The following is a 27601-nucleotide window of genomic DNA, read 5'->3' as shown; positions in this document are numbered from 1 at the left end:
GAGACCAGTACAAGAAGCCATTGACTCACCCTCTTCCCCCAGCCCCCATTCTTATCCACCAAAATTAATAAAGACTTTGGTTCACAGACATCACTAAGAAGGAGAGAGGGGCATTAGTGATCTTTAATTGGAAATTGTACTCCTCCTAGTAGGCCTTTGTTTACCCAGGATTGTCTCTTCATGCTGGGTGAAAGCAATGATTAAATCTGAGACTGCCAGGATTAGAGGCAGCATATGGACCTCCAAAGAGGCACCCCTCAACACTAACATTCTCATAAAAAGTGGCTTTGAGGTGGACTCTCTTGTACTTTTAAACCCTCTTTGATATGCTGCTTAGTTTCAGAGAGAGAAAGAGAGCCGGGCGGGAGGGAGAGGAATCAGACAAAAACACGCGGGTCTTAATTTGGCTTTTAGCAGAGGGGTGTAAAAGGCTCTCTGCTCGTCTCTGAAGCACATGGCGTCAAGGAGCCACTGTGTGTCGTAGCCTTTCATGTTCAGATTGCCCTTTTGGAACACGGCTGCCTGATGTAATAAAGGCCGCACTTTGCTGACATCAGCCAAACGCCAGTCACATGCTGAGGGTCAGTTGTGGCCTCGGTGGATAGACGTTTGCGAGTTCATGCCCCACTCCAAGACAAGACTTGAGGTGTCGAGTTTAGAGTGGTGCTGGAAAAGCACAGCAGGTCAGGCAGCATCCGAAGAGCAGGAAAATCGATGTTTTGGGCAAAAGCTCTTCATCAGCTTGAGGGAGACGTTAAGTAAAAGCCCTGTCTGTCCTTCCATTGACGCAGAAAGTCCCCCTGGCCCTCAGTGAAATCAGACAGCGGTGTGAGAACCCCCATCCACTGGGGCTGACACACATCCGTCAACCAGCACTGAGAACCTACTCAACGTCTCATTCCTGTTTGCGGGAGCTTGCTGTGCATACTTTGGCCTCTGTTTTTCCCTCCATTAGAGATAAAAGATGCATGAGAACACTTCCAGGGATGAGCAAGTTCAGTTACGTGGTCGGATTGCAGAACGTGGAGGTGTTCTCCTTGTAAAAGATTGAGAGATTTGATCGAAGGGTTTCAAAATGACGAGGGGTCTCGACAGATTAGAAAAGGGAAGAGGTTGGTCCCATTGGTGGTGAAGACTCGAGAGGCTCAGAATTAAGGTGATTGCAAAAGAAGCAAAGACAACTTGAGGGAGACTCTCAATGCAGAGCAAGTGGCTCGGGTCTGGATTGCACTGTGTGATGGTGTGGAAAAGGTAGATGCAGTCAAAGGCACTGGAAAGAGAATTGGCTTATTATCTGAAGAAAAAACAAAAATTTAGTGTGACACGGATAGGACAAGGCAGTGGGAGCTGGTGAGTTGCTCTTTCAGAGATCAACACTGATAATACAGCCCCAATGGCATTCTTTTGTGCTATCCTGATGATTACAATGCTGGCTATACTTCTAAAGGGTTGCACTTCGGAAAGCCTGAGGTCAGGAAAGGTGTAATTTTTGCCTTCAACGAGACAAAATAAACTAGACCTAAAAAGAAGGGAAGTTTTACTGCGAGGCTTGTACAAAAGCAAAACGGAGCAATTAGTTGTTGAAAGTTTAAAAACAAAACCCTGTCATGTGGCATGCATGGTAAAAACCTATGGGAACACTTCCTGTCCAACACCTTGTACTTCCTGTGCCACATGTGACTACAGGTGGATTTCTTTCAGGCAGCACATTTCTCCAATAATTTTCAATAAAAGAAAACAAAGATGAAATGAACAAAGAAATTTCCTCACTGACAAAATGTATGTCAGAGTGGTTTATGGGCAGTGAAATAACTCTGAGGAAGAGAATTGTAGTTGTGGGAGGGTTAGTGGAAGCAAGTCCTGGTTAGCTTTGTCCATTGTTGGCTTCATAAAGGTATAGTGATTAGATCTGGCAATCTTAAAGAGGGATGCCAAGGTAGTAAAGGTGCATCTTAGCAACTCAATAATACAATCCTGGTTCAAGGATTTTGAGAAGGTATTATCAGGTTAGAAAGCAGTGAATACATTCTATTTATTCAAGTCGTGAGGGCGCCAAACATAGTTAGGAAATTATAGGCCAGTTATAGAGTCATAGAGTCATAAAGTTGCACAGCACAGAAATAGACCCTTCAGTCCAACTCATTCATGCCGACCAGATATCCCAACTTAATCTAGTCCGATTTGCCAGCATTTGGCCCATATCTCTCTAAATATTTCCAATTCATATACCCATCCAGATGCCTTTTAAATGCTGCAAGTGTACCAGCCTCCAATAGTTCCTCACTCCATACACGCACCACCCTCTGCGTGAAAAAGTTGTCCCTTCGGACCCTTTTAAATCTTTTCCCTCTCACCTTAAACTTATGCCCTCTAGTTTTGGACTCTCCACCGCCCAGGGAAAAGACCTTGTCTATTCACCCTATCCATACCCCTCATAATTTTATGAACCTCAAGTCTCCGAAGCTCCAGGGAAAAAAGTCCCAGCCTATTCAACCTCTTTCTATAGCACAAAACCTACAGCCCTAGCAACATCCTTGTGAATCTTTTCTGAACCCTTCCAAGTTTCACAACATCCTTCCTATAGCAGGGAGACCCAAATTGCACACTGTAATCCAAAAGTGGCCTAACCAATGTCCTGTACAGCCGCAACATGACCTCCTATACTCAATGCACTAACCAATAAAGGAAAGCATACCAAATGCTTCCTTCACTATCCTATCTACCTGCGACTCCACTTTCAAGGAATTATGAACCTGCATTCCATGGTCGCTTTGTTCAGCAACACTCCCATGACCTTGCCATTTATTATGTAAGTCCAGTCCTGATTTGCTTTGCCAAAATGCAGCTCCTCACATTTATCTTAAACTCCATCTGCCACTTCTCGGCCCATTGGCCCCTCTGATCAAGATCCCATTGTACTCTGAGGTAACTTTCTTCACTGTCCACTGCAGTTGCTTTAATGTCTGTAATAGGCAAGGTGTGAGAATTGTTTAGGCATGATAGCCCTGTACATGTGGAAAAGCTGAGGTAGGAATGATGGGCGGCATGGTGGCTCACAGCAGCAGGGACCTGGGTTCGATTTTCACCTCTGGCAACTGTCTGTGTGGAGTTTGCACACTTTCTCCTTGCGTCTGCGTGAGTTTCCTCCGGGTCCTCTGGTTTCCTACCACAATCCAAGATGCGCAGGTCAGGTGAATTGGCCATGCTAAATTGCCCATAGCGTTAGGTGCATTAGTCAGGGGAAATGGGTCTGAGTGGGTTACTCTTCGTAGGGTCAGTGTGGACTTGTTGGGCCGAAGGGCCTGTTTTCATATTGTAGGGAATCTAATCTAATCTAATCTAAAGAGTCAGCATGGGCTTTATGAAAGGGAAATCTTGTTAAACCAATTCATTGGAGGTCTGTGAAGTACTGATACATGTTGTAGATAAGGGGAGCTCATTGACATACTGTACTTGGATTTCCACAAAACATTTGAAAAGGTGCCATATAAAAAGAAAAGTAGAATCAGGTGGTATAGGGTGTAACATGTTGGAATGGAGAGAGGCGACTGACTGTGTGGAGTTTGCACATTCTCCCCATGTCTGCGTGGGTTTCCTCCGGGTGCTCCGGTTTCCTCCCACAGTCCAAAGATGTGCAGGTCAGGTGAATTGGCCAGGCTAAATTGCCCGTAGTGTTAGGTAAGGGATAAATGTAAGGGTATGGGTGGGTTGCGCTTCAGCGGGTCGGTGTGGACTTGTTGGGCCGAAGGGCCTGTTTCCACACTGCAAGTAATCTAATCTAATCTAATCTAATCAAGACTGTATGGCTGGTAGAAAACAGGGTATGCAATAAATAGGTCTTTTTCTAACTGACAGAATGCAATGACTAGAATCCTGCAAGGGTCCATGCCATGGCCTCAACATTTTATAATTTACATCAATCACAGAGATGATGGGAATAATTCATGGTGCCTCTATGTTCAGATAACATCGAGACAGGTGGGAAAGTGGACTAATATTGACAGTTTGAGTGTGTGGTCCGGCCAAAAGAACACAATGTGGGAATGTGTGAAATTACTCACCTCAGCAGGAAGAATAAGACATTCCCTAAATGGAGGTAAACTGCAGAATTCCATGGTGCAGAGGGATTTAGGTGTCGCAGAGCATGAGTGACAAAATGTGAGTTTAACTGCAACGGGTGATTAAGAAACAAGTGGAATGCTGTCCTGCATTACAAGAGAAATTGAACAGAAAGGTAAGGTAATTCTTCAGTTACACAGACCATTGGTGAGACTGCACCCTGAATACTGTGTGCACCTTTGGTCTCTTTAATTAAGGAAGGCTGGAAATGTATTGGAGGAGGTTTACCAGATTGAGACCTGGAAAGAGCGGGTTGACTTATGAGGAGAGGTTGGACAGACTGGGCTTGTTTCCATTGGAATTTAGAAAAGGGCTGAGTGCCTTGATTGAAGTGTACAAAGGTTATGAAATGTGAATGTGAGAAGGATGTTTCTTCTCACGGGTGAGTCCAGAAGGGAGAGAGTTTTAAAATTTGGAGGGGGTTGCCCTTTTCAAACAGAGACAAGAATTTCATTTCTCTGAGAGGGTTTCGCAACTTAGGAACACTCTGCCTTAGAAGGTGGTGGGGGCAGGATCACTGGACAGTTTTAAGGCATAGCTAAATCGATTATTGTTAGGCAAAAGGAGTGGATGGGAACGTGGAATTTAAAACTCAGACAGATCAGCCATGAAACCTATTCAATGTCAGTACAGGCCCGAGGACCCGAGTGGCCTAGAGAGTGAATCTAATACCACCCTTGCTGAACCCCTCCACTGTCAATATCCTGGATGCACTGACCAGAGAAAGATGCTACCTGGACTGGACGGTTTGATTTATAGGGAGAGGTGGGACAGGCTGAGACATTTTTCCCTGGAGCGTAGGAGACTGAGGGGTGACCTTATAGGGGTCTGTAAAATCATGACAGGCATAGATAAGCCAACAGCTTTTCCCCATGCTCAGGGAGTCTAAAATTAGAGGGCATAGGTTTAAGGTGAGAAGGGAGAGATACAAAAGAGTCCAGAGGGGCAGTTTGCTTTCACACACAGGGTGTTGGAACAGGTTGACAGAGGTAGTAGTGGAGGCGAGTACAATTTTGCCTCTTCAGAAACATTTGGACAGATACGTGTATGGGATAGGTATGGAGGGACAAGGACCAAATGCAGCCAAATGTAACTAGGTTAATTGTAAAAAGTGGGTAGCATTGACAAGTCGGGCCAAAGGGCCTGTTTCTATGCTGTAAATCTCTATTACTCTATAACTGAACTGGACTATGGCTACAAGAGCAGGTTAGAGGCTGAGAGTTCAGTGACAAGTAACTCACTTCTCGTCGTCCAAAACTCTGTCCATTATAGACTAGCTACAAGGCATGAATCAGAAGTGTGTTGGAATATCCTACGTGACACTCCAACAACAATTAAAACGCTCAACACCTTCCATGACGAAGCAACCACTGATTGCTACCTGATCCAGTACCTTAAACATACCACAGGTAGCAGCAATGTGTACTATCAACAAAATGCACTGCAGAAATTCACCAAGGCTCCTCTTACAACACCTTCCAAACCCAGGACCACTATTGTCCAGAAGGACGAAGGCAGCAGACACATGGAATTGCCTTCCCCTCCCCTCCAGCCCACACACGTGGAGTTCTATCACACTCCTTCACTGCTTTTGGATCCAAAGTCTGTTAAAGTAGACCCCAGCAATTCAAGAAGGTGGCTCACCATCATTCCTTCCAGGGCATTTAGGGATGGGTAATAAATGCTGGCTTACTTTGTGTCCCAAAATAGGAAAACAGAATCCCTGGGGTTATTGCTTCCAGCGCTGTCCTTGCCATTAATTCCCAATCCTTGGATACGCTAGGATAATCCTGGAGCAGTACCAACCCAAAGGCATGACTGCTCTGGGCATGTTACCCTGGTCATTTTGGGTAAAGAGACTGGCACCTCCACATCCCAAGAAGAGGTCTGTGAATCCAGAGATATCAAGATGCACGTCTTACTAAGGTGGTGATTTGATGCTTATGTCAAGAAGCTATCAAAAGAGTGTTCTCTCTTATTTCACACCAGGGTTTCGGTTTAAATTCTTGAAATCTCCTTATAACAATAAATTACCTTTATACAGCACTCGTCCTAAGGTGCATTGAGTTTATAATAGGTGCAAATTGGGGGGAGGCTGGGCAGGTGTGAATTGAAATCAAGATACATGAAACAGGGCTGTACCAATTAGTATATGGACTCTTCTTTCACTGTGGGAAATGTCCCAACTCCTTGTAGACCGGTACTTCAAGGAATGATTTCTTCAAAGGCACCACAAAATTAAAAATACCAGTTCTTTTCAATTAGTGCCGGGGGGAAATCCTTCCTGTCATATTCCTGCCAACAACTCTTCTCTCCTCCATTTGATCCATTCAGTACTACCGGTGGTTTTTGTTTCTTGAAAGAGATGAGGTTTATCCTCTGTCGAACTGAGGTGTACGCCAGGAAAGTAATGTTGAGGGGAAGTTCCATTTCTAACAGACAGTCTGCGCGGCCAGTACTGCAAGGCACCAACCTCCAGCCTGTGTTACTTTCAAATATCAGACACAGTTGGAACCATGCCTGCTCTCAAATACCCCCGCAGGTATCTGTACCAGAACCAATGACTTGTATTTACATGGAACCTTCCACTATCTCAGTGTGTTCCAACACGTCTTCCAACCAATTATTGACTTTAACGGTACTGTTGTAATGCAGGAGATTCGGCAGCTAATTTATGCCCATAAATATGATGGCCAGGTAATTTGTTGTTGTTGAGTAAATATTGGGTAAATTATGCTGGAGCTCTCTCATTCTTTTGGATAGGCTGGCCACCTGAGAGGTGTGACATTGCAATCATTAGCACAGTAGCCCTCTCTCAGTGCTGCACTGTAGTGCCAGCCTGGGTGATGTGCTCAAGTCTTTGGAGTGGGCCCTGACCCACAATATTGTGACTCTGAGATTAGAAAGGGAGGGTGGGTGGGTAATATCTGCTGAGACAACCCATTGAGAAACCCATTCACTGAATGCATTCACAGTAGAAGAGGAACATGCCCTACCATGTATAATATCCTCCGACGTTCAAAAGACAGTTTTCCCTCCTGACCACCTCCAACGTCTTTGTCTAAATTATGGACACCATTTCTTCAATAGACTTCAGTGAGGTACTGGCCAAAACTCTATTTCAGCAGGGTAACTCAAAGAAGATATAGTTCTCCATAGGATTCGGACCTCTGTGACAGCAAATAATAAAAACATCAGGAGCAGGAGTAGGCCGGCTAGTCTCTTGAGCGTGCTCCACCATTCAATAAGATCATGGCTGCTCTTTTCATGGACTCAGCTCCACTTATCCACCTTGTCACCATAACTTTAGATTAGATTACATTACAGTGTGGAAACAGGCCCTTCAGTCCAACAAAGTCCACACCGACCCGCCGAAGCGCAACCCACCCAGACCCACTCCCCCACATTTACCCCGGCCCCTAACACTACGGGCAACATAGCATAGCCAATTCACCTGACCTGCACATCTTTGGACTGTGGGAGGAAACCGGAGCACCCGGAGGAAACCCATGCAGACACGGGGAGAACTTGCAAACTCCACACAGTCAGTCGCCTGAGGCGGGAATTGAACCCGGGTCTCTGGCACTGTGAGGCAGCAGTGCTAACCACTGTGCCACTGTGCCGCCCAAAATCTTAATCCCTTTACTGTCCAAAATTCTATCTATCTTTCCATTAAAAGCATTCAACAAGGTAGCTACAACTGCTTCACTGGGCAGGGAATTCCGCAGATACACAAGCCTTTGGATGAAGATGTTCCTCCTCATCTCAGTCCTAAATCTGCTCCCTCTGATTATGAAGCAATGCCCCTCATTCTTCTAGTTTCACCCACCAGGGGGAACAACCTCCCTGCTTCTATTCCCTTCATAATTTTATATGTTTCTAAAATATCTCCCCTCATTCTTCTAAATTCAAATGTGTATAATCTCAGTCGACTCAATCTCTCCTCAATCAATCTAGTGAACCTCCTCTGCACCCTCTCCAGTGCCAATATATCTTTTCTCAAGGAAGGAGACCAAAACTGTACAGAGTACTCCAGGTGTGGCCTCACCAGCACCCTATACAGCTGCAACATAACCTCCCTGCTTTTAAACTCCATCCTTCTCACAATGAAGGACAATATTCCATTTGTCTTCATAATGATCTACTTTTGTGATTCATGCACAAGGATACCCAGGTCCCTCTGCACAACCGCGTGCTGCAATTTTCCACCATTTAAATCAGCCCTTCTCAACAGGGGCCATTGGCCCCTTAGGGGCCTTACACATTTGAAGGGGACATCAGGCTGAAAACTGTGAGATGAGGAATCCCAAGTGTTTATGAGGGGCCCTGGTCACTGAACCAATGAAATAGCCATTGGAGTCAATGGTTTCCCTCCTATTTATAACATCTTTCCAACACACAGTTTGAATTCGGCGCACCTGTTAAATTAATTGCTTAAGCTCCTCCCACACAGCCTCACTTCAGGGTCAGTGACGAACTGGACTGCACCAGGTCAAAACGCATTCAATCAAGGGTTCTCACATCCACTACCACCATATTTCATTATCCGAAGATCAGCGTGTCTATCTGTTCGTGTTGTATCCCTGTCTGAAAGGGGTGGGCCCTGGAACCTGAGAAGAGTTCCTGGGGTGGGACGTGGCAAAACAAAAACAGTTGAGAATCACTGATTTAAATAACAGTCCACTTAATCCCATGAAACTAGTCTGATTAGGGTCAAATGCTTTAGACAACACTAGGTGAGGGAGAAAGACAGAAATATGGCCTTCCCCTAGTTAGTAATGTTGAGTCTGGAATTGCGCGTTCACCTGCCTGCTGCGAATCCTAAACTGCGGGTCATTTGGGTCCATCGTGTGTGTGTACCAGCCTTTTAGACCCCGCCTGGCGCTGGGTTTGGGTTACCTGAATCCGAGGCGGCCGGGCTGACCAGGCTCAGCAGCTCCCGCTCCTTCTCGTAGTCGCCCTTGCAGAGCAGTTGGCCCTCCTTCAGCACAAACTCATCGCCTTTCTGGAGCTGCCGCTCGCACACACAGCAGCAGAAGCAGGGCAGGTGGTAGACGCTCTTCTGCGCCCTCATGACGAACTCGGTGGGAGCGATCGTCTCCATGCAGCCGCTGCACTTGGCTACAAACAGCCTGCACAGACACAAAGAGAAAGATCCCATTGAATGCTGAGGCCATTTCGCACCAGCCGCCGACCAAGCCCTTCGCACAGCCAATGCTCCTCTAATGTCGCTACTGCAGTTCGCTTTACCTCCTCTCTCTCTCTCTCTCTCTCTCGTCTCCAGCTCTACCTTTGCTTCATTTACCCTCCCAGGCTCTAATTCTCTCTCAGCCCTTCAGCGGGAGGGGGTGGGCAACTTGGGAAAAGAGACCTGACATTACTGGCAAACGTGCTAACAAAATCCCACAGTTAACATGGACAGGCAGCAGTTCAGAGCTGTTGTCTATAGGGCTGTGCTTGTGGGCAGCAATTGGCAGACAGGAAAATCACACAGGGCTGTATAATGGGCAACCATTCTGCTCTCACTGGATGTGGAAATGAACACTCCCAAGTTGTGAAGACATATCTACAGTCCAACAGTGAGAATTGGCAGCAACGGTTTGTGACTGAGGAAGAGATTTGTATTCACTGTTGAATACAAAGTTGTGTCCTCGCCCCCGTTTGGGTCAGTTTTTCCTTTTAAACAGCCACTTTCTTTCCTCAGGAAGACAACCACACAGCTTCAACAGGGCTGGCCGCTAATTCCCCTCCATCTGCAAAAGTCACCGATGCAAAACTCCAGTGGGCACGCTCAAAGAAACATAAAATACTGCACAAACATAGAACTTGCTGGAGAAACTCAACATGTGTGGCGAATGAACCAAGAGTTAATGTTTCGAGTCCTGTCTGACTCTTCCTCAGAACCGAAAAAGTCAGAAAATGGCAGCTTTTTATATTTTTTAAACAGGCTGAAAGATGCTTGTTCAGACCTTCTGAACATCTCCAGCGTTCTCTGTGTTTGTTTCAGATTTCCAGCATCCGCAATATTTTGCTTTTATTCAAGCATTTAGTTTGTTGGTGCTTCTCTTGCAGGTATACCCACCTTGAAGATCTGCTCTCTTCTCCCTGACAGGGTCTCCATTTTAATCTTTCAAGTAGGTAAAAACAATGAGGTAAAAACAGGGTAAAAACAATGACTGCAGATGCTGGAAACCAGATTCTGGATTAGAGTGGTGCTGGAAAAGCGCAGCAGTTCAGGCAGCATCAGAGGAGCAGGAAAATCGACGTTTCGGGCCAAAGCACTTCATCAGGAATACAGGCAGAGTGCCTGAAGGGTTTCCTCCTCCTCAGATGCTGCCTGAACTGCTGTGCTTTTCTAACACCACTCCACTCCAGAATTTTAATCTTTCAGCTTGTTCAGAAATATAAAACCCACCATTTTCCAACTGCTTCTGATGTTAAAGAAGAGTCATACTGGGCTCGAAACATTAACTCTGTTTCTTTCTCCACAGATTTTGCCAGCCCTGCTGAGTTTCTCTAGTATTCTCTGTGTTTGGTCCAGTGTTTCCATCTGACTTCATACTTCCAGCACCATTCAATGGTGACAAGGCAAAGTATTTTCTTGAGCAAGTATTTCCAGCTCTCTTACTCCATCCATATGACCTTGGATTGTAATGGATGAGGTTCTCCAGACTGCAATGAAATCTATACTTTTTGCATTATCTGCGAGTGTGTGTGGTGGGTGTTGAGCCACAGTAATTATACACTTTGTTGGTGGGGAAGGGGAAGTCATCCTTAGTTGACTGGAGGTGGTAATGTTTAAAGTACTGCACCGAATGACAAAGGGTTGATATGTCTGATCATCTTTCAGAACAATGGGGTGGAACCCAGCCGGGAGACATTAATGGGACAGGTCAGTTTCAAGGGTCCATGCATCCGAAGTGCTGCCCATGACGACATTGCAGGGAAGTCCTGGAAGACATTGTGCACTGAGTGCTTCTAAGACAGAGAAAGAGAGAGAGCGAAAAATCAGGGAGGCCCAGGAATAGCTTTCAGAAACAGAGTTCTTAAGACATTGGGATCTTGGATCTGTTTAGAAACTGGGACTTTGACCAACATGGTGGGTGAGATGGTGGAATGAAATCTCAGGTGGAGGTCAGTTCAGCTCTAAACAGAAAATTGATAGGGATAGGTTTGTGCGTAAATTTGATAGAAATCTGGAATAGTGTAACTTTTGGGTTAAGATTGTGTCTGTGGGAATATGCACACAGCTGATCTGTCGTCGGCTAAGGATCAGATTGGATCTTTGCAGGAGAGGCACTAGAATTCCTCATAAGGAAAGCAGGATTGTAACAAATGTTTGAACTTCTCAGTTAAAGACTGATGTCTGAGTTGGTTGCTGAGAGATTCCTGGGATCTGCCTTGGGTTGTGCCCGTTGTTAAATGCAGAAACGCCAAAGTTTCCTGGTGAATCCACGTTGACTTTGTGGTAAATCAGGAGGGATGTCAGCTAATTGACAGATTTATTTGTTAACTGGGGTGCAGTAACATTTCTTTTTTTTGTTGGAATTTTGTGGCTTTAGTGAGTAACTAGGATTTCAAATTTTTGCTAGAAGGCTACCGGTCACTTATCAAATTTGCAGATCCAAAATTTGGTCTGGTCTGGAATTATAACAAGACGTTCTGTTATCCTCCCGTCAACCCTGCATTATACTGAAGCATCCATCCCATTCAGAACTTTGCGTTGCTGCTAACCCAGAGAAGCTTTGTCCTTTCCATTGGCTATCCTCCTCCAAACCCGCAAAAAGGCTGGTCTCATTTGGAAAGCAGATGTTCTGTGTGATCCCCGGATTATAGGCTGTGAGTATACAATAGCTAAGCCGCAAGTTAAGACTCGAGATTAGTGCTACTATGTGAGATAGCCTTCCGCTGACAGCAGTTAACTCTTACATTTATTGCCTGCAGACACACGGCCAAGAAAATAAATTGCTTAACAAAGTATTTTTACAAAGGCTCTATATTAGCAATCAAGTCTCTAAACCACCCTGGTCTGATTCTCAGAGTTACAAATTGCGTAGCGTCGTCTCAATGAGGGGATTTGGTGAGGTTCAGAGGAGGGAAGCCGTCCTATTCCAGCTTACTTCAAAGCCACTTGGAAAATGAGGGAGGAGTGGAAATGAGTGGAATGGTGAGTGTGTGAATGGGAACAAGAATCAGGACCTTCTGTGGTGACCGCTGTAGGGATACAGCCATGGTGGTACTCCTGGTCACGAATATGGTTCATGGATATCGAGTGGTAAACTGAGTGAGATGACAGAGAAGCCAAGGAAGCAAAAGTCCCAGGGAGAATCAGTGTCTCCGGGAAAAAGAACGAGAAAAAAAAATTGGGACAAGGAAGGCGAATCAATCGGGAACTAAGATGGGATTGCAAGCTGTCAGTGAGGAACAAGTTGTTTTTAACCACACCAACCCTGCCCCCAAACCAAGCCTACTATCAAATCACCCTGATGGATGGGGTCTCCTTACACCCCCGGGCTCTCACTCCAGAGAATTATGGCTTCACTGTTTGCAAATAGAGCCAAGAACACAAAGAAAAGAGTTGAGGATTCAGAAACAAAAATACAAGCCTGTTTTTTTTTAATCATCTTTGCTGCAAGTCTACAAGTGCTTCCATACTCCCTTTCTAATTAAAGAGACAGACACCAGCTTTTGATTCAAAGTTAAAAGAAGCTTCTTTCAATACCAAAGTGATTGATGTTAAATTATTACAGCTAAATCAATATTTTACAAGATGTAATTATTATTTTGCTAATGATTGCATATATAGTGTAAATGTTTTCTAGTGTCTCAACTACAGTTTGTAATATTCATATTTTGTGTACTTTTTTAAATCAAACATCTCAGATATTTCACATCAGATATATTCTTCAACATCAACAGATTGCAAAGAAAGTGGCATTCATCTAGTTCATGTTTATTTCAGTGTCAGCTCCTGTCCATGTACAGTACACACTGTGTAAGAGGGAATGATTCACTCCTGTCTGGGACTGTGTGTGTGTCAGTGTCAGCTCCTGTCCATGTACAGTACACACTGTGTAAGAGGGAATGATTCACTCCTGTCTGGGACTGTGTGTGTGTGTGTGTGTCAGTGTCAGCTCCTGTCCATGTACAGTACACACTGTGTAAAAGGGAGTGATTCACTCCTGTCTGGGACTGTGTGTGTGTGTGTGTCAGTGTCAGCTCCTGTCCATGTACAGTACACACTGTGTAAAAGGGAGTGATTCACTCCTGTCTGGGACTGTGTGTGTGTGTGTGTGTGTGTGTCAGTGTCAGCTCCTGTCCATGTACAGTACACACTGTGTAAAAGGGAGTGATTCACTCCTGTCTGGGACTGTGTGTGTGTGTGTGTCAGTGTCAGCTCCTGTCCATGTACAGTACACACTGTGTAAAAGGGAGTGATTCACTCCTGTCTGGGACTGTGTGTGTGTGTGTGTGTGTGTGTCAGTGTCAGCTCCTGTCCATGTACAGTACACACTGTGTAAAAGGGAGTGATTCACTCCTGTCTGGGACTGTGTGTGTGTGTGTGTGTGTGTGTGTCAGTGTCAGCTCCTGTCCATGTACAGTACACACTGTGTAAAAGGGAGTGATTCACTCCTGTCTGGGACTGTGTGTGTGTGTGTGTCTCAGTGTCAGCTCCTGTCCATGTACAGTACACACTGTGTAAAAGGGAATGATTCACTCCTGTCTGGGACTGTGTGTGTGTCAGTGACAGCTCCTGTCCATGTACAGTACACACTGTGTAAAAGGGAGTGATTCACTCCTGTCTGGGACTGTGTGTGTGTGTGTGTGTCAGTGTCAGCTCCTGTCCATGTACAGTACACACTGTGTAAAAGGGAGTGATTCACTCCTGTCTGGGACTGTGTGTGTGTGTGTGTGTGTGTGTGTCAGTGTCAGCTCCTGTCCATGTACAGTACACACTGTGTAAAAGGGAATGATTCATTCCTGTCTGGGACTGTGTGTGTGTGTGTGTGTGTGTGTCAGCTCCTGTCCATGTACAGTACACACTGTGTAAAAGGGAGTGATTCACTCCTGTCTGGGACTGTGTGTGTGTGTGTGTCAGTGTCAGCTCCTGTCCATGTACAGTACACACTGTGTAAAAGGGAGTGATTCACTCCTGTCTGGGACTGTGTGTGTGTGTGTGTGTGTGTGTGTCAGTGTCAGCTCCTGTCCATGTACAGTACACACTGTGTAAAAGGGAATGATTCACTCCTGTCTGGGACTGTGTGTGTGTCAGTGACAGCTCCTGTCCATGTACAGTACACACTGTGTAAAAGGGAGTGATTCACTCCTGTCTGGGACTGTGTGTGTGTGTGTGTGTGTGTCAGTGTCAGCTCCTGTCCATGTACAGTACACACTGTGTAAATGGGAGTGATTCACTCCTGTCTGGGACTGTGTGTGTGTGTCAGTGTCAGCTCCTGTCCATGTACAGTACACACTGGGTAAAAGGGAGTGATTCACTCCTGTCTGGGACTGTGTGTGTGTGTGTGTCAGTGTCAGCTCCTGTCCATGTACAGTACACACTGTGTAAAAGGGAGTGATTCACTCCTGTCTGGGACTGTGTGTGTGTGTGTGTCTCAGTGACAGCTCCTGTCCATGTACAGCACACACTGTGTAAAAGGGAATGATTCACTCCTGTCTGGGACTGTGTGTGTGTGTGTGTGTGTCAGTGTCAGCTCCTGTCCATACATACACACTGTAAAAGGGAATGATTCACTCCTGTCTGGGACTGTGCATGTGTCTCAGTGTCAGTACACTGAGTAAAAGGGAGCAATCCACCCACATTTAGTATCAATTCTACAATGTTAAACAGCAGCACAACGTGTAGCTCTGACAGTACATGTTTCCATACCCATCTGTATGTAGTGTGTAACATGCAGTTGTGGTCCAGGTTTCCAGCTCCTGAAAACTGGCCCCTCCCCCGCCGAGCTGAATGTCAGTCTAATTTAAATTACAGGAGATAGACAGGAGAAAATGCAGCCTTACAGAGTCCCTGCTCGCCCAACATGTGTTATTAGCTGCATCACCATGGAGACGGCAAACCCAGTTTAATAAAAAGAAAATATGCTTCTTTGGACCTATACCCCACCCACCCCACCCCCACCCCCCCCCTTTAATCTGTTTAATCGACCCTCGCTAATCTGTTTAAGAAGCTGCTGCATAATCTGCTGCATTGTTAAATAAGCAAGTGTGGAATTTCTTCCGCAGCTCGAAGCTTAGCAACAGCGCGGGGGAGGGGAGGGAGAGTGACAATATTTAAACATCTGATTAATGTTACATGCCTCGCAATCAATCATCTCTAATCACTAGTGCAGGATTACACTGAGTCGGTTTCGGATTTCATTAGTGAAGATGGAAAGGTGGGACAGAGTGAGAGAGAGAGAGAGAGAGGCTGGGTAGGGCATTAGGTGAGGCATGGAGATGCATCGCCAAGTTAGCCGGTGGTACCAGAGGCGGATATGTGAGGTGAGATAGCTAAGGTCAGACTTCACCACATCTCCCTTCCCCTCCACCCCCAAACCTTAGATGTCACTGGCTGTTCATCTGACCCTTAGCCTGGATCAGCCAAGAGCACCCATCAGCAACGGTGCCAAGAGACAAGCCAGAGACCAGTCACAATTGCCACCCCAGGTGGCATGGGTAGCTCAGGAGTTAGCAGAGCTGCCTCACAGCACCCAGGACCCAGGTTCGGTTCCAGCCTCGGGCGACTGTCTGTTTGGAGTTTGCAAGTTCTCCCCGTGTCTGTGTGGGTTTCCTCCGGGTGCTCTGGTTTCCTCCCACAGTCCAAAGACGTGCAGGTCAGGGTGAATTGGCCATGACGTCCATGCAGAGTTACAAGGATGGGATAGGGGATCTGGGTCTGGGTGGGATGCTCTTCTGAGGGTCAGTGTGGACTCAATGGGTCGAATAGCCTGCTTTCACACTGTATGAATTCTATGGTACTTGTCATAAATGAGACCTCTACCCCAGCCCCAAGGGTTTCAGTGGGCACCAAGTGAGAGGGGGCATGATGCAAAGTGCCATTTGGCCCAGACTGCTTGTGCTAGCTCTTCGAAAGTGCTCTTCCTTTTGGCACTCTCTTCCTCTGCAGCCTTTTGAAGTTTTCCTGTTGTGTGTATTCATCCATTTCCCAACGGGAGGTTACAATTGAAGTCACCTTGACCATTGTTTCGGGCAGTGCTGTATCCCAGCCAGATTAATGCTGCAGCTGATCAGCGAGGCTGAGTAATGGGAATGGGGGAAGCAGAGGTCTGAGTCCCACTCGATATCCTGTGGTGCTGCTGGATAACATGTACGCGTCGGCAGTGCTAGGTGAGAACACAGTGTCGGAGAAAGTTCAATGCAGCCTAGCTGGCTGACAAATATGGCTGTCCACCAGACAACAGGCAAGTGACCAGTGTTTTATATGCAAGCAAGACTGCACCTCAGTGGGTGCTGGGTTAGCTGCCAACCTCCTTCTGAAATGTAAATAAAAAAGCACTTGTAGTCTCACTTCAACTAACTATTGAACAAAGATGGTTCATTGCACTGATTTTCAAAGGAGATGGGGGGAAAAGCTGGAAGAGTTGGATGATCATAATGAATGGCGGAACAGGATTGAAGGGCTGAATGGTCTATTTCTTCTCCTAATTTCTATGTTTCTGTGGTAGGCATTGTTACAGAGACTACGAGAGATGCTAAGTCTTGCTCCTATAACCTACTAAGCCGTGCTGCCCACAAAGTTATGTGAAGTAATTCAGGTCGGGGGTGGGGGGGGAGGTGGGGAAGTGTTTCTGACAACCCTCAACATTACCCCATTCAGCCCATATACAACAGAAAGAGTCAAGGAATTTTGTAAGATTCAAGGAGAGCTATAGAGATGGAGAGATCTATTTAGCTGAACCTTGTCAACACTTTAAAATCTGATGCTTTGAAGGGTAGAAATGGGACATTCAGAAGTCTCCCCTGACCCCTCTAACGATAAGTACTACAGAATTCAGCCAATGTCAAAAGTCCAGGTAATGACAATCTCCATCAAACTCTCAAGGACTAGCTACACTTTCACTGGTTTTAAACTGTTTATAGGCTTCCTTTGTTTGATTTACAGATGATTTGCTTAGAAAGCCAGCACTTATTGCCCATCCCTAATTGCCCTCAAGATGATGGTGGTGAGCTGCCATCTATTTCGCAGCGGTCTGGGTGGTTTAGGTGTAGTTAGGAGAGGAATTCCAGGATTTTGACTCTGCAACGTCTCTATCCTTATTCCCTCTCATCTGATTTTCATGTCGAGCACTGAGTTATCAATTAGCGACACAGATCTGGTCAACAACACAGAACTCAATCACAGTACCTGTGGCACAATTGGTCAGCCAGTCTCTGTGGCGTAATCAGTCAGCGCGGTCGGCTGTTAATTAGAAGGTTAGTGGTTCAAGACAACCCAGGGATGGAGCGAGTGCTGCATTCACTTCATTGGTGGGTGGCATGGTGACTCAGTGGTTAGCACTGCTGCCTCACAGCGCCAGGGACCTGGGTTCGATTCCAGTCTCAGGTGACTGTGTGGAGTTTGCACATTCTCCCCGTGTCTGCGTGGGTTTCCTCCGGGTGCGCCGGTTTCCTCCCACAGTCCAAAGATGTGCAGGTCAGGTGAATTGGCCATGCTAAATTGCTCATAGTGTTAGATGCATTAGTCAGAGGGAAATGGGTCTGGGTAGGCTGCTCTTCGGAGGGTTGGATGTGGACTTGTTGGGCCGATGGGCCTGTTTCCATACGATAGGGAAGCTAATCTAATCTCCTACCAATTGTTCACGACACATAAAAATTAGGCTCCCTTCCAAACCATGCACTCAAAAGCCTACAGTTTGCACCACTGCAGTATGTCTGGACACACATTGTGTTTTCATCCTGATGCTTCATTAAGAACTAGAGGGTTTGAGGGCTGATGCAATTGAGCTGGTTCTCATCAGATGAAGTGTTGGGAAGAGAAGCTGGAAACCAGTTTTCTGAGTGGCTAAGAATCAAGAGCAGAAGGGTATAGGTTTAAGGGACTGAGGTCATGATGCAGAAGACACTCTAAATTCATTTGCAGGACGAGGGTGTTGTTGGCAAGGGCAGTACTTATCGCCCATCCCTGTTTTGAAGGTGAACTTATACGTGTGGTCTAATCCTTTGAAGTGGAAGAGGTTGTGGATTTGGAAGGTGACGTGTAAGGAGCTTTGGCGAGTTTCTTTCGTGCAGCTTATAGATGGCGCACACTCTGTGTACCACTACGTGTTAGTGATCAACAGAATGAATGCTAAAGGTGGTGGATGGGACGTCTATCAAGAAGGCTGTCAAAAAGTGTGGCACTGGAAAAGCACAGCAGGTCAGGCAGCATCCGAGCAGCAGGAGAATCGATATTTCAGGCGTAGGCCCTTCATCTGCTGCTATGTTCAGCTTCTTGAGAGTCATTGGGGAGTTATCCATTACACACCTGACTTGTGCCGTGTAGATGGCACTACAGAATTCCTAGCTTCTAATCTGTTCTTGTAGTCACTGTATTTGTATGGCTGGTCCAGTTCAGTTTCTGGTCAATGGCAATCCCATTAATTGTGGGGATAAAGTGATGGTAATGTAATTGAATTCCAAGGATTCTGTCTTATTGGAGATGGTCATTGCCTGGCATCTGTGGTAAAAATGTTGTTTGCCATTTATCAGCCCAGGTCTGGACATTGTCCAGGTCTTGCTGCATTTGGACTTAGACTGCTTCAATGTCTGTGGAGTCGAAAATGGTGCCGAACATCATGCAATCATCAGTGAACATCCCATTTCTGATCTTATGATTGAGGTCATTGATGAAGCAGTTGAAGATTTTTGGGCCTGACACTACCCTGAAGAACTGGAGAATGTGGGAAAGCTTTTGTGGCACAGGATAGAGTTCATACCTTCCAGTTAGGAAACTCAAGTTCAAGTCCCTGCTGCTTCAGAGGTGTGTCATAACATCACTGAGCAGACTGATTAGAAAATATCTCCCAACAACCACAACCTTCAACAACCACAACCATCTTCACAGATTTGACTCCAGCCAGTGGAGAGTTTGTCCCCTGATTCTCAATGATACCACTTTTGCTAGGGCTCCTTGATGCCACACATGGTCAAGTTTGACCTTGACGTCAAGGGCAGTCTCTCTCACTCCCACCTCTAGAATTTAACTCTTTCATCCATGTTTGAATCAAGGCTGGCATGAGGTCAGCAGCTGTAGTACCCAAACTGAACAAAAGTGAGAAGATTATTGTAGAGCAAGTCCACATTAACAATATCTACTTTCACTTCGCTGATGATTAACAGTAGATGGGGCAGTAACTGACCAGGTTGGATTTGTCTTGCTTTCTGTGGACAAGACATGCCCAGGCAATTTAGTGACGTTTCAAAATGCTTAGCAACCAATTAAAATGCATTTGAAGTGTAGACACAGTCCCAATGCAAGAAATGCACAAACCACAGAAATTGCACAGAAAATATTTCCACAAATGGCAACATAATGATGAGATAACTTGTGTGGCGCTAAACGAGGTATAAATATTGGTCCCTGCTCTTCCATGAAAGTGCCTTGACATGTTTTACATCCAGCTGGGCAGGCGCTTGGGTAGGGCTTGATGTCCAACTCGAAAGACAGCACCTCTAAGTGTACAGCAACTCCTTCAGTAATGCACAGCCTTGACCTTTGTGATAGAGCTAGGAGAAAGTGTGGACGGCAGATGCTGGAGATTAGAGCTGAAAATGTGTTGCTGGAAAAGCGCAGCAGGTCAGGCAGCATCCAAGGAACAGGGGAATCGACGTTTCAGGCATAAGCCCTTCTTCAGGAATTCAGGCTTTGTGATAGAGGTCTAGAGCCTGACTCAATGGGCTAGATAGATAGTTGGAGGGAAGAGACGATGATAAAGGGAGATGGGAACGGTGTGAACATGGGATCAGACCCACTGTTTACATGAAGGATACACAGCGTCATTCCTTTCAATTCTATGTAAATAAACATAATTTTTTAAGTTGCAATATTCAATATAAATGTTAACGAATTGAGGCACAATTTAATATTCCCGGAGACTGAGCAAAGAAAACACATCATTTGGAGTGCGTTTCCCGATATTTGAGTATTTGACTTTTTTTATTCACTCAGAGCATGGGCATCGCTGGCTGGGCTAACATTTATTGCCTGCCCCATCTGCCCTTGAGAAGGTGGGGCTGAGCTGCCTTTCCAAACCGTTGCAGTCCACATGCTATAGGTTGACCTACAATGCCTTTAGGGAGGGAACACCAAGACATTGACCCAGATCTATGATCAGTGGCGATGATACTATGGCTATAAGAGATATATTTTGTCCTTTTTGTTTGAAGAGAGGTTTGAAGTCAGAGGTACCGGGCTGTCTATTGAAAGCCCAAAGAATAAACAGCTTGTGATGCCTTGGGGATTTTTTCTTAAAGTTGGAACAATAGAAGCAAACCTGAACGGGTGTGGTCAAGTTCCCACAGAACCGGGATTTTTGGTTTTAATTTTTCAGTGATAGCTGCTGGGATTTGAAGCTGCAGGACATCTCTACCTGCTACTCTTTTCTCTCGATGTTTTTCCTCCTGGACTGGAGAACTGTCTGTGAGAAAGTCTATGTCGAGAGTGTGGTGCTGGAAAAGCGCGGCAGGTCAGGCAGTGTCCAAGGAGCAGGAGAATCAACGTTTCGGGCCAGAGCCCTTCATCAGGAGCAAGGCTTAGCATCCAGCTCCCCTTTGTCTCTGTAACAATGCCTACCATAGAACATAGAAATTAGGAGAAGAAAAAGACCATTCAGCCCTTCAATCCTGTTCCGCCATTCATTATGATCACAGTTAATCATTCCTGATGAAGGGCTCCCGCCCGAAACGTCGCTTCTCCTGCTCCTCGGATGTTGCCAGATCTGCTGTGCTTTTCCAGCAACAAACTCTCAACCCTGAGCTCCAGCATCTGCAAGTCCTCACTTTCTCCTTGTGAGACAATCTATTTTACTGAACTTGTCCTTTGCCAATGGGGTATTTATGGGATGTTATTATATTGAAACAGGTACAGTTTAGTAGTAAGATAATCTATTATTCTGTTAAGTTTTTCCAATAAAGTTATTCTAATTTCTTCTTTAAGTTTGGTGTATTTTAACTATAGTGTATGAATAAAGTGTGTGTTCCACTTCAGAAAAGTAACACCAAGGCCTCACAAGCTATGTACTTGATGGGCTTGCGATCAACAGCTAGGGAGCTCTGCTTTAGAGCTCCTCTTCAAAGAAAAAAGTCATAATTCCCCTTTTAAAGCTGGAGTATTGTCACATTGTCTATAAGTGAAGTCCTGAAAGCATAGTCATAGTCATAGAGATGTACAGCATGGAAACAGACCCTTCGGTCCAACCTGTCCATTCCGACCAGATATCCCAACCCAATCTAGTCCCACCTGCCAGCACCCGGCCCATATCCCTCCAAACCCTTCCTATTCATATACCCATCCAAATGCCTCTTAAATGTTGCAATTGTACCAGCCTCCACCACATCCTCTGGCAGCTAATTCCATACACGTACTACCCTCTGCGTGAAAACGTTGCCCCTTAGGTCTCTTTTATATCTTTCCCCTCTCACCCTAATCCTATACCCTCTAGTTCTGGACTCCCTCACTCCAGGGAAAAGACTTTGTCTATATATCCTATCCATGCCCCTCATAATTTTGTAAACCTCTATAAGATCACCCCTCAGCTTCTGACGCTTCAGGGAAAACAGCCACAGCCTGTTCAGCCTCTCTCTGTAGCTCAAATCCTCCAACCCTGGCAACATCCTTGGAAATGTTTTCTGAACCCTTTCAAGTTTCACAACATCTTTCCGATAGGAAGGAGACCAGAACTGCACGCAATATTCCAACCGTGGCCTAACCAATGTCCTGTACAGCCGCAACATGACCTCCCAACTCCTGTACTCAATACTCTGACCAATAAAGGAAAGCATATCAAACGCCTTCTTCACTATCCTATCTACCTACGACTCCACTTTCAAGGAGCTATGAACCTGCACTCCAAGATCTCTTTTTCAGCAACACTCCCTAGGACCTTACCATTAAGTGTATAAGTCCTGCTAAGATTTGCTTTCCCAAAATGCAGCACTTCGCAGTTATCTGAATTAAACTCCATCTGCCACTTCTCAGCCCATTGGCCCATCTGGTCAAGATCCTGTTGTAATCTGAGGTAACCCTCTTCGCTGTCCACTACACCTCCAATTTTGGTGTCATCTGCAAACTTACTAACTGTACCGCTTATGTTCGCATCCAAATCATTTATGCAAATGACAAAAAGTAGAGGGCCCAGCACCGATCCTTGTGGTACTCCACTGGTCACAGGCCTCCAGTCTGAAAAACAACCCTCCACCACCACCCTCTGTCTTCTACCTTTGAGCCAGTTCTGTATCCAAATGGCTAGTTCTCCCTGTATTCCATGAGATCTAACCTTGCTAATCAATCTCCCATGGGGACATTGTCGAATGCCTTACTGAAGTCCATATAGATCACATCTACTGCTCTGCCCTCATCAATCTTCTCAGTTACTTCTTCAAAAAACTCAATCAAGTTTGTGAGACATGATTTCCCACACACAAAGCCATGTTGACCATCCCTAATCAGTCCTTGCCTTTCCAAATACATGTACATCTGTCCCTCAGGATTCCCTCCAACAACTTGCCCACCACCGAGGTCAGGCTCACCGGTCGATAGTTCCCTGGCTTGTCTTTACCACCCTTCTTAAACAGTAGCACCACGTTTGCCAACCGATGGCAATAGCTGTAGACCAGTAGACAATGCCATGTGTCAAGTGTTAAGGATAGGAAAAGGAAGGTGTTGAGAAATCCTACCCCTTTTATGTGGCTACCTGCAATGTAATGTGTATTTAGAGAAACCTATTATCTCTCTGGTGTTGTGATTTTCAGTAATTAAATCAGAATAGGCTTTCAGAAAAGTGTTTAAATCAGAAGAAAAGTCAAACAAACAAAACCCTGGAATGTAAACACAACTTCTTCTCCGTCCTTCAGACACACACTCATACACACACATAATCACACACGCACACATACACACACACACATACACACACACTCTCTCACACACACACACACACACGCACACATACACACACACATACACACACACTCTCTCACACACACACATGCACACACACACATACACACACTCACACACACTCTCACACTCACACGTACACACACTCTCTCACACACACACATGCACACACACACTCACACACACTCTCACACTCACACGTACACACACATGCATTCTCACACACACACGCACACATACACACATATATACACACACATACACACATACATTCACACACATGCACACATACACTCTCACACACATGCACACATACACACACACTCACACATGCACACACACATATACTCTCTCACACACACACTCACACGCACTAATACACTCACACACACGCACATACATGCACACACATACACTCACACAAACGTACACACACATACATTCTCACACACACACACACACACACACATACACTCACACACACACACACATACTCTCATACACATGCACACACACATACACACAGGCGCATACACACACATGTAAAGATAAATTCCGGAGAACAAAGCCCGTAGACAAATTATTGACCAAATGCAGCAAACAAATCACATTAAGATTGAACAAAAAAAAAACCCAAAGTCCTGCAGATGCTCGAAATCAGTGATTATGGTTTGGAAGAAGGGTCTCTGGACCTAAAATGTTAACTCTGCTTTCTCTCCACAGATGCTGCCAGACCTGCTGAGTTTTTCCCAGCAATTTTTTATTTCATTTCACATTCAGATTGCATCATTTAAGGTGCACGTGTTGGAGCTTTGGAAAAGTACAAATGTAGGAAGTCTCAGGATTTCCAAGTGAAGTTATGGTCAGGTTTCCATGAGATTAAGCTTTTCAGGTAAAAGTGGGTTAAGCAATGGGAGGGCTGAGGGCTGAGATGACTGCTTATTGAGGAAGGGTTCTGTGGTTCTTTTGGCTGGTGGATTTTATCCCTCTTATCTTATTGCACTAGAGACAACCTAGCTCCCCACTGGTTTCACCCAGAGAGTGGTGGATGTATGGAATGCACTGGCCCAGAAGGTAGTGGAGGCCAAGACTCTGGATACTTTCAAGAAAGAGGTGGATAGAGCTGGTAAAGATAGTGGAATCAAGGGTTATGGGGATAAGGCAGGAACAGGATACTGACTGTGGATGATCAGCCATGATCATAATGAATGGTGGTGCTGACTGGAAGGGCCGAATGGCCCACTCCTGCACCTATTGTCTATTGGTTTGCAGGGTAATAAGATATATAAACTGCAACAAGTTTTGGTCATTTGATCAATATTTTAATTGAAACCCTGAGTGCTTTGAGATTAGACATCTTTGTTACACATTGAAGAATTGATGATCGACTCTCACACCTATTTATAACCTTGGCTTTTTCTTTACAGTTCTCTATCTTTAGTTTCAAACTCAGAGTCAGCAAGTCTAGACTTTAAGCTAGGCAGTTTGTTGCAAAGGTGTAAATTCTACAGATTTATGTTTGGCAGTTCCTTTCAAGGACGGTGCCCCACCCATGGTCACTTATGTTTTAGGAAATTTCCGTAAGCATGTTCAGATATGACTTAATCCTGATGAAGGGTTTTGGCCCAAAACACTGACTTTTCTGCTCCTCGGTTGCTGTCTGACCTGCTGTGCCTTTCCAGCTTCACACTCGATTAACTCACTGTCTCATGAGTTAGTCTTTTCGTGCAGAAGTCACAGACTGTCACCTGACCCTTGGTCACCATCTTGTATCAAAGTAAGTTGCTATGTTCCTCTTTTATTTTCAAAGTAGAATATATTCAGTTGCAAGAGAAAGTGAGGGACTGCAGACGCTGGAGATCAGGGTCGAGAGTGTGGGTGCTGGAAAAGCACAGCAGGTCAGGCAGCATCCGAGGAGCAGGAGAATCGACGTTTCAGGCCAGAGCCATTCATCAGGAATGAGCAAGGGCTCTGGCCTGAAATGTTGACGCTCCTGTTCCTCGGATGCTGCCTGACCTGCTGTGCTTTTCCAGCGCCCACACTCTCGACTATAATCAATTGCAAGTATATGACGTGACTGTAACACAAGCAGATCTCCTTAACTTTACCCTCATTACCACGTCTGCTAGCTCCTCCATTTTTGCTAAACTATTTGATATCCGGTACTAGATGAGCAGACATTTGGAGAGACTGAAGACATTGGCTCCAAACTCCATTTCCTACCTGTCGACTCCAGCCGCCACACCCAGACTGTGGCACGTTTGATCCTGAAATGAGCTTCCCGACCTGACATTCATGCCCAGCCCCAAGATCAGTTATTTCCTCGTCCACACATCACTTAACTTCACCCCACCTCAGCCCATCTGTTGCTGAGCCTCCCATTCACACTTCCTTGTACTTCCATTTTAAACTCCTGTCTGGATTGTAATTGAATGAATTGTGATCAAGGATATAAAATTTGTGAAATTTCTTGATGGGTAGAAGGAATAGCTGTGCTCATTGTTATCCAATATTAGTGTCAAGCACCCCCAGGACAGGGATAGAGACAGCAGATGGTTCGATACACAGTAAAGTTCTCTCTACACTGTCCCAATCAACTACTTCAACATGGGGTTAGATGCAGAGTAAGGCTCCACTGTCCCCATCAAACGATCCCAGGACAGGGACAGCATGGGATTAGAGACAGAGTGATGTGTTGTACACCATCCCAGAATGCCAGACTCTGACACATTTTGTCTATTTTGCAGCTTGATCTCACTTGACAACAAGTTGCACTGAGAGGCCCCTTGCTCTTGAATAATCTAAACTTTCTACTCCACCACTATGTGCAACACCAGTGGGTTTTTTTTCCCCTTGAGATGACAAAATGGAAGTGATTGTTGTTAAGGGACAGACCTCCTGGGACCAGGGCTCTAAAGCCTTCATGAGTGTCTCACGATTGAGAGAGAGCACAGGCTGCTGGACCCTGGTTGATTCTTTGGTACCTTTCATTCTCTAACAAATTTAAACCACTGAATGTTGGTGTAATCTACTCGAATGGCCCTTAATCTTAAGGGTAAACTATACTGAAGCACTCCAACCTTGCAATGACATCTAGCTAAACAGAGAGAGTACTTCAAGATGATTGCATTCTTACAATCAACTGAGCTCATCTGATCTTCACAGGTCGATGTTCATCAATCCCCTACGGTCTCCTGCATTATAAATGTTAGGCAGAGGCAGGCTTCGGGCACCATGTTATCCCCACTTTCTCCTGCCTCCTTGGGCACCAACTACCACAGAAACAGCTATCTTTCACATGTACATCAAGACAGAGAGCTCAAAGAGGCACTTTAACTAGGGGACCTACGCCATTCAGTGCAATCCCTATCACAGCCAAACATAAACAATTTGCAGAGGCCATCACCACAATCTCATAATGATGGGCTAATGAGAAGTGAACCTTACTCTGTATCTAACTCCATGTCATATGTGTCCTGGAGTATTTGATGGGGACAGTGTAGAGGGAGGTTTACTCTGTACCTAACTCCATGCTGTCCCTGTCCTGGAAGTGTTTCATGGGGACAGTGCAATGTTTGAGCCTGATTTACCTCAATGTCCTTACTGTTGACACAAGGCGCTTGAAATGTAAAATGCGCTGATTGAAACTCACTTGCACAATGCATTGAATAAAGTGATGCCACCAATAATAATGTTCCAGATAAATTCAGTCCATCAACCTGAGAAATTTACCTTTAAAAGGTTCTTCTCACCCTTAACCATTGGCATTGAGGAGAAAATCCAAATGTGATGGGCTCTTACTTTCACCTGCAGAATGCATTAGGTGTAACCATAGCAACTGTCTCCTGCTAGGCACTGCTAAGCATTCTGAAAGATGCAGATGCACTATAAAACGCACAGAGTAATAAGCAAGAAAGGCCAAGGACTAGCTCTTCCATACAGTACCAAACAGTACACGCTTGGAGATTCTGGGTTAAACTGCCCTTTTGTGCCTCTGAGAGAGAAGCGATAAATGGGAAAAAAAAGCTGATCCTCGCTTCTGTGAGTAAAATGAAAGGAAATTCCTCTCACCCTGATTGTAATACAAGGACCATTCCCTTACCTGCCCTTTCACCCTAACCCTAGCCCCACACATGTCGTTCAGAACCAAACTGGTCAATACCTGCTATTGCCTGCACTCTGGATTCACATACATAGAATATGTATGGCTCTGTGGGAGCACCTGAGCTTGCAGACTGTGGCAGAGTGTAGAAGGAACCAATTCTGACCTCAGTTCCCTAAACTGAGCTCCTACCCTTTCTAGCCTTCTTAAAGATGTTCCTTAAGTTTGAGTGAAGATTTCAGTCTCCTGCCCTGATATCATCT

The 27601-nt window shown here is 45.4% G+C and overlaps 1 protein-coding gene across 3 annotated transcripts in view; it reads right to left on the bottom strand.

The window, feature by feature from the left end:
- The window catches only part of LOC122554629 (LIM homeobox transcription factor 1-alpha-like), a 295124-nt gene that overhangs the window by 32385 nt on the left and 235138 nt on the right, over positions 1-27601 (bottom strand). For all 3 annotated transcript variants that reach the window (XM_087990924.1, XM_087990923.1, XM_087990925.1), the window contains exon 4: positions 9019-9251. In XM_087990924.1, the coding sequence (XP_087847050.1) occupies positions 9019-9251 (233 nt within the window). The remainder of the gene's footprint in view (positions 1-9018; positions 9252-27601) is intronic.

This window comes from Chiloscyllium plagiosum, unplaced genomic scaffold, assembly GCF_037043375.1.
Source record: "Chiloscyllium plagiosum isolate Xiang-an unplaced genomic scaffold, Cpla_swu_hap1 HiC_scaffold_9, whole genome shotgun sequence".
Taxonomy (NCBI): domain Eukaryota; kingdom Metazoa; phylum Chordata; class Chondrichthyes; order Orectolobiformes; family Hemiscylliidae; genus Chiloscyllium; species Chiloscyllium plagiosum.
The sequence above is the reverse complement of the archived record's forward strand: the minus strand, read 5'-3'. Positions and strand labels throughout refer to the sequence as shown.